Source organism: Ailuropoda melanoleuca, chromosome 2 (assembly GCF_002007445.2).
Source record: "Ailuropoda melanoleuca isolate Jingjing chromosome 2, ASM200744v2, whole genome shotgun sequence".
Lineage (NCBI taxonomy): Eukaryota > Metazoa > Chordata > Mammalia > Carnivora > Ursidae > Ailuropoda > Ailuropoda melanoleuca.
Genome location: NC_048219.1, coordinates 10,721,885 through 10,728,880, shown reverse-complemented (window position 1 = coordinate 10,728,880; position 6,996 = coordinate 10,721,885). Strand labels below are relative to the sequence as shown.

The following is a 6,996-nucleotide window of genomic DNA, read 5'->3' as shown; positions in this document are numbered from 1 at the left end:
AAACACCTGTGTGAAAATCACTTGTTAGCTGTAATAAAAGGGAAGTCTGAATGAGGCCCTCCGGTTGCATGAAGATCTTTAAAGGGAAAGAGAAGTAAGGCTGGGGAGGGTGTAGGTAAGCTTTAGGATAGAAGTAAACTTAAAGTGTAAAATATATATCACCATCTTAGAAACGGGTTTTTGGATTTGCTTTCTCCCCCTGCTTTATTGGGGAGGACTTGCCATTGCTTTTATCAAGTGCTTGCTAGCCATGGATGCCAACTAACTTCTTCGATTGAAGGCCGGAGGATCATATCTGGTTCCAGGAGCCGCTTGAGCAGGTCCTGGCACTCGGCCGAGATGCCCAGATGAGTGGGGAAGGACACCCCCTTCTGCTGCTGCCACAGCATCTTGGGGATGTCTGTGTCGTCAAAAGGTAGGCTGGCACAGAGCATAACGTACAGGACCACGCCCATGCTCCAGACGTCCCCCTTCTTGCTGTCGTGGGGAATACCCTGCAGCACCTCGGGGGCGGCGTAGGCTGTGCTGCCGCAGAAGGTCTGGCTCAGCTCTTGGCGTGACTTGGGCAGCACCTTAGCGAAGCCAAAGTCCGTCAGCTTCAGGTTGAAGCCCTGCAACAAGGCGTTCTCACATTTGAGGTCCCGGTGGGCCACACCACAGCCATGGCAGTAACGGATGGCCTCGACCATCTGATGGAAGAGGGCCTTGGCCCGGCTCTCGGGCAGTGGCCCCCCATTCAGCACACAGTCAAAGACATCCCCTCCTTCAGCCAGTTCCATCACCAGGTAGATTTTCCCGTCGGCAGACTCCAGCATCTCATACACCCGGATGATGTTCTTGTGCTCCAGGGTGCGGACAATCTGGAGCTCCCGAGGCAGGAATCTCTGGATAAATTCTGAGGAAACAAAGGGGAAAGAGATGGGGTATCAAGTCCAGAAGGGCATCACTTTTCACTCCTGTCTCCTGCCTTCCAGCTTTCGTCTGCCCACCGTATCTGGGTCTGGGGCCTTGGTTCCCATTACCAGTCTTAAATGTCTGACTGCTTGGACATTGCAAAGAATGCTCACTGCTATTATTTTTGTAGTGAATATATTCAGAGAACTACTCCTTGCCACCCTCAGGGACTGTTGTGAGCAACCTGAGAGACCATGGATATCAAAGTGCTTTGGGGATTTTTAGACAAAACCACTGAATCTCAGTTATGAGGCCTGATTTGCCCACAGCGTGGTGAGCCAGCTCCTCACACCCCGGCCTCCTGACCCACGGTTCTTCCCATGAGCGCTGTCTTCCTTTTTCCCACTTCTGCCTGCCGTGGCAGCAGCTCCTACCCTCTGCCAGCCCAGGCCATGGCCCCTCTGCCTATCTCTGTCCCCTTCCTGGAATAGGGAAGGCCCGGCAGACTGGGGTTCTGCCTCTGAGGACCGTTTACCTCCTGCCACTTTAATCTTGGGTTTTAGAGGTGTGATGTTCCAGGACTCCCAGCATCTTTCTGTCCCCCCGACCTACCCCAGAGCCACAAACTCTTGCACTCCTTGGTTCCAGACTAAAGAGGAGGAGGGGATGATCCTTCCCACTCGAGGAAGTGCCCACCCATCTCAACCAGCCCTCCCTTCCTCCAAAGGGGCCCCGGCTCACCTTCTGGCCCTCCCTTCTTGTCTATAATTTTAATTGCCACTTTTCTTTGGTGTTTTTTGGAAAATGCTTCTTTGACTTTTGAGTAGGTCCCTTCCCCAATGGTCTTGCCCAGCTGGTACCCATTGGAGAGCAGAAAGTCCTCCATGCTGTCTAGCGCCTCCTTCCTATCACCCTCTCAGCTCATGCTGCCTCTGTGAGGCAGCTCTACTCCACCATCGCCCTTGGCCTGCTTCTTTTCCCCCCAAGGACTTCATGCACAGCCTCCCCCAGCGCTAGAACATTCTCGTCTGGACACAGCAGCCACCGGTGGTGGGGAGGGAGAGGGCCAGACATTTTAAATCTCCGGCCCAATTGTGATGTAAATGCTGTGTGACCCTTGGCCAAAATTGTCAGTGCCTTTACCAGCCCTCACCATCACCACCACCAAACCCAGCACGGGTTTCAGTCACCGCCACGCCCCGTCCCTCCCGCCAGGCTGGGAGTTGCTGCCCGCCGGGGGGCGCTCCGGAGCGTCTGGACGCCGCCCGGGATGACGGGCTTCTTTTCGTGGACGCCGCCTCGCGGCTGCTTGTCGCCGCCTCCTGCGCCCCAATAGGGCTGCCGGGGGTCTGCACGACCCGGTACCGAGGCGCCATGGCCAGAGCCCTCCAGCCCCGGCTCGCGGCTGCGCTGAGTGCCGGGCGGCCCGAGACGGCGGGGGGTTCTCGGCGAGAGGAACGGGCTCTGTGAGGTCAGCGCGCCGCGGCCCGGGTCACAATGCAGCCCGCCCCCTCGACGCCCGGGCCGCGGCGCGCCGCAGACACCTGCCCGGCTCCGCCTGGACCGGAGCGTCCTCCCGCGGCCAGGGGTCCGGCAGCTGCTTCCAGCCTGGGACCAGCCTCGGCCTCCGGCAGGTGAGCAACGGCCCAGGGGGCGGGCGCGGGCAGGGGGCGGCCCGGGAGCGGCCTGACCGACCCTCCCCGCGCAGAGCGCCCTGGGGCCTGGACATGAGTGCTCAGGAGCCCCCGCAGGGTCGAAGATTCCCCATTGAGGCCGGAGACTCCCCTGGCCTTGCCGCCGCCCCCGAGTCCCAGGACAACCCGGAGCCGGTAGCCACGGAGCACAACCCGGTCAGGTGAGGCGGGCGCCCTCCCCGCGGCCCCTCCTGCCGCCCTGGCCCGGTCCCCGCCGCGCGGGGCTCCAGACCGCCTGCGTCCACTTTCCCTGCCCAGAACCCCGTCCCCGCGTCAGGGCCTCGCGGAACCCCGGGGTGGGGGGATGGCCCGGGGGCACTCCGCGGGCGCGTTCCCAACAGCAGAGGCCGGCCCCGCTTTCCCTAGGCCGCTTCGACGCTGCCCGGGCTGCCACTGCCTGACGCTGCTGCACGTGCCCATCGACGTCTACCTGGCCATGGGCGGGAGCCCCCGGGCCCGCGCCACCTGAGTGCGCCTGCGTACCGCGGCTCCGCGGGAGCCGGGCGGGGACGAGGCCCGCCGCGGGCCACCACGTTGAGGTCGCGCGCGCCGAGCACGAGACAATGATGCACATTTTAAAATAAAAGAATGATGCACATTTTAATAAAGCACAGCATAAACTGTTCTTTCCACTCCGGGCTGGCCGTGTATGTCTATCCCGTCGATCGGCCCGCAAACTGTTCCGCCCCATCCAATAGCTCCTTCCCGTCGGCCGCCTCCTCCCTTGGACTCAGCCCTAGAGGCCCGTCCTCCCGGTCCGCGCCAACCACCCCACCCCCCATTTCTTACTGGTCCTGATCCCTTCCAGAGCCATCTTTCCCCTTGGCCCCTGCCCTCATCCTTCTTCTCATCCCTCTCCTCGGTTTTCCAATGAAATTCACATAGCCGTGCCGGATTCCGGGGGTCCAGAAAAGCTCTGGACTGGAGGGGTTGGGCAATTTAGAATCAAGGGAATGACCCACCCGCACCTGCCCATTTAATGCTCCCAAGATGGAATTAGATTTTGCTACCTGCTGCTGTTCTGTGACCCTGGGCACCTCGAATTAGGGGCCTTCCAGGCCATTTAGAGCCTTGATTTCTCCTAGGAGTGGTGGGACCAGAAAAAGATTGGGAAAGAAGTCGTTTGAAAAACCTTGATTTCTCCTTCCTATTTTATAGGGGAGCCTTGAGAGACTTGCCTGTGTTCCCCCAGATGATGACTGAGAGGCTAGCGCACTCCTCGGTGTCCTTAGACTTAATGCTCTAAAATCCATCCAAGATCCAAGGCTTCCTGGAAGTATTGCATTTAGCTGAACACGTATTTTCCACTTTCCAATTTTGCTTTAATTAGCCTGTATTATTTTAATATTGGAAAAAATACACATAACCCAGAGGTCAGGTTCAGTCTCCTGTCCCCTGAAATCTAAATACAAATGACTTAACACCCCTAATCCATGTGGGGTAGAATTCCAAGCCCTCCTTAGAGTACTTCAAAATCCCACACTCACCCAAAATGACCACCGTTCTCGGTTTCCACATAAATTCTCTCCCAGGCGGTCCCAAATGTAGGAGACTTATTAAAAGAGGAGAGGATGTCAGTATATTGTACACCTGAAACTAATATTACACTGTGTTAACTAACTGGAATTTATAACTTTTAAAAATAAAATAGGGGCGCCTGGGTGGCACAGCGGTTAAGCGTCTGCCTTCGGCTCAGGGCGTGATCCCGGCGTTATGGGATCGAGCCCCACATCAGGCTCCTCCGCTGTGAGCCTGCTTCTTCCTCTCCCACTCCCCCTGCTTGTGTTCCCTCTCTCGCTGTCTCTGTCTCTGTCAAATAAATAAATAAAATCTTTAAAAAAAATAAAATAAAATAAAATAAAATAAAAAATACATTTAAAAAAAAACGAGAGGATGTTTGCCAAAAAAGGGTCTACTTCGAAGTGAGGATTTTAGACTTGACCATTCAGTGCCCAGTCCTTCAAACGCCCTTGTTCTTGAAAGCCCCTCCCATGCTTCTCTTTGCCTTTCACCCACCGGAAGAATCCCTGGCTTTAGGCCACAGTGCTGGGTTCTCTCTCCTCTTTACTCCTCTCCTCCTCCACCCTTAATTCCTAGAGAGACCCCAGGGCTCTCAGTTCACCCCATTAAGTGGAGTAATCCAGCTGTTTCGCTTCCCACCAAACTCCCTCCAGGCTGGCCCTACTCAGCATAACCCACGCCTCAGCTCTGCAGGAAAAGGGCCTTCTTCCCTGTAAACAGTCCCCCCACCTCCTTAGAAGACCACTGTAAGTTTCAAGAGAAAAAAATTATAGGCCTCTGTATTGATAAGACCTCTCCTTTGCAAGCAACTAAAGTTAACTTACGCCAAAAAGGAATTGGTTGTTTCGAGTGGCTGGGAAGGATATAAGCTTTCCAGATACAGAAGCTTCAAGGAAGAACTGCAGGAACTGAGGTTATCTCCTCTGGGCCCCCCAGGACCGCCCCTCTGTTCATCTCTCATCCCTGATTATCTCCTCTGGGCAGGGAACACGGCTGCGGCAGTTTGGAAATCTGCAGATGGAAGGGAGAGGTGCTTTCTCCCAGACTCAGTTTACCTGACCTTCGGAAGGGCAGTGATTGGCCCTCCTTTTAAGTCGCATGCGCACTCTTTTGGCCAATTAGCATCGGCAGGCAAGTGCGAGGCTATAAGCGCTCCAGCTGGGCCCGCCGAACCTACCCTCGAGGTGGAAGCATGGCCAGGTGATTGAGAACATCACCAGAAAATAATAGGCAGAGATGGAGAAAAAACATTCCGGGAGCAGAGAGAGCTTCTGTAAAGTTTGGGTAACCCTGGGAGGAAAAGAAGCCTGGAGAGACAGTGGCAGGAGCCAGGGCGACAACTCTATTCCATGGCAATGAGGAGCCTTGGACAGTGTGACCAGGCGTCAGGTCACTGGATTCTAGTTTGGGCTCTGTTCCTGCCTTGGTCAATACAAGTCCACCAGCCAGGCCTGTGCAGGGCACTGGGGATTCAGCGGCAAACTTGAAGGACACAGGCATTGGCCCTCCCAGGACTCACACGGCCTCCCTCAGGCAAGTCCCTTCCTCACTGGATTAAAAAAAAAAAAAAAAAAAAGCGGGGAGGCCGCCTGGCTGGCTCAGTTGGAGGAGCATGTGACCCTTGATGTTGGGGTGGTAAGTTCGAGCCCCACATTGGACGTAGAGCTTACTTAAATAAATAAACTTTAATTTAAAAAGGGGGGGGCGTCTGGGTGACTTGGTTGAGCTGAGCATCTGACTCTTGGTTTTAGCTCAGGTCATGACCTCAGGGTCCTGGGATCAAGCTTCACATCGGGCTCCACGCTTCCCCCACCCCCATCCCACACCCACCCCCTCCACCCCTACTCTCTCATTCTGCCTAAAATAAATAAAATCTTTTAAAAAAGAAAAAAGGGGCGCCTGGGTGGCTCAGTCATTAAGCGTCTGCCTTCGGCTCGGGGCGTGATCCCGGGGTTTTGGGATCGAGCCCCACATCGGGCTCCTCCACTGGGAGCCTGCTTCTTCCTCTCCCACTCCCCCTGCTTGTGTTCCCTTCTCGCTGGCTGTCTCTGTCAAATAAATAAATAAAATCTTTTTAAAAAATTTAAAAAAAGAAAAAAAAATCTTACTGCCCGCCATCCCCCCTATGCTTGGGTAGTGAGTGATGCGAAGATTTCAGAAACACACCTTGCCTGGAGGGGTGAGACCCTGGGGCTAGTTAGCTCCACTAGGGGGAGGGAACGTTGTGCACAAAGGCCTGGAGGCTGGAAAGTGCAGGGCACGTTCCAGGAAGTCACTTCAATCACCTTCTCCCAACACCTACCTATCTGGACCACACCAGGTGCTGAGAACCGAGGCTTGAATCTGACAGATCTCTGGCCCTCACAGAGCTCAGAATTCAGGGGATCTGGAGATGAGGTAACAGAAGAAAAGCTGGATCAAGGAGGCCTGGAATTTGAGCTTTGTTCTATAGTGACAGCGTGACATGCTCCAACCTGAGTCACTCACTCTTCTGTTTCTTTTCTCCTTTTCCATCCTATTCTCTGTTTCTTCCTTTTTCCCCCTGGAAAAGTCACTGGCCTAAACTCAGATTTGAGTCCTGAATCTGCCGTTTACTAGCTGTGCAAACTTGGGCCCGTTACTTCGCCTCTCTGGGTCTCCGCTTCCAAATCTGTGAAATGGGTTAATGACACCTGCTGGCAGGTTTCATGCCTGTGTAGCCCCAGCCCCGAGTCTCTGGCACGGCCAGCCCTCTAGCAAGAGAGGCTGCTGCTGCTCCTACCTCTGGCTTCAAGGGGCAGCAGAGAGCCAGTCTGTCACGTCCCCTGGGCCTGGGCAATGTCCAGCCTTGGAGAGGGTTGGGGAATCCCTCTTGCCTCCCTCTGCCAACTTCCCAGCAGTTCTGCTC

At 55.2% G+C, this 6,996-nt stretch overlaps 2 protein-coding genes across 2 annotated transcripts; one reads left to right on the top strand and one right to left on the bottom strand.

The window, feature by feature from the left end:
• Positions 1–233: 233 nt before the first annotated feature.
• TSSK3 (testis specific serine kinase 3) lies at positions 234–1,780 on the bottom strand. The gene is made up of 2 exons (XM_002921864.4): positions 1,636–1,780; positions 234–895 (listed from the first exon to the last, which is right to left on the bottom strand). The coding sequence occupies exons 1-2, from the start codon at positions 1,778–1,780 to the stop codon at positions 234–236; spliced, it is 807 nt and encodes a 268-aa protein (XP_002921910.1).
• Positions 615–3,220, top strand: FAM229A (family with sequence similarity 229 member A). The gene is made up of 3 exons (XM_034648517.1): positions 615–2,528; positions 2,603–2,749; positions 2,955–3,220. The coding sequence occupies exons 1-3, from the start codon at positions 2,392–2,394 to the stop codon at positions 3,055–3,057; spliced, it is 387 nt and encodes a 128-aa protein (XP_034504408.1). The 5' UTR covers positions 615–2,391; the 3' UTR covers positions 3,058–3,220.
• Positions 3,221–6,996: the final 3,776 nt, after the last annotated feature.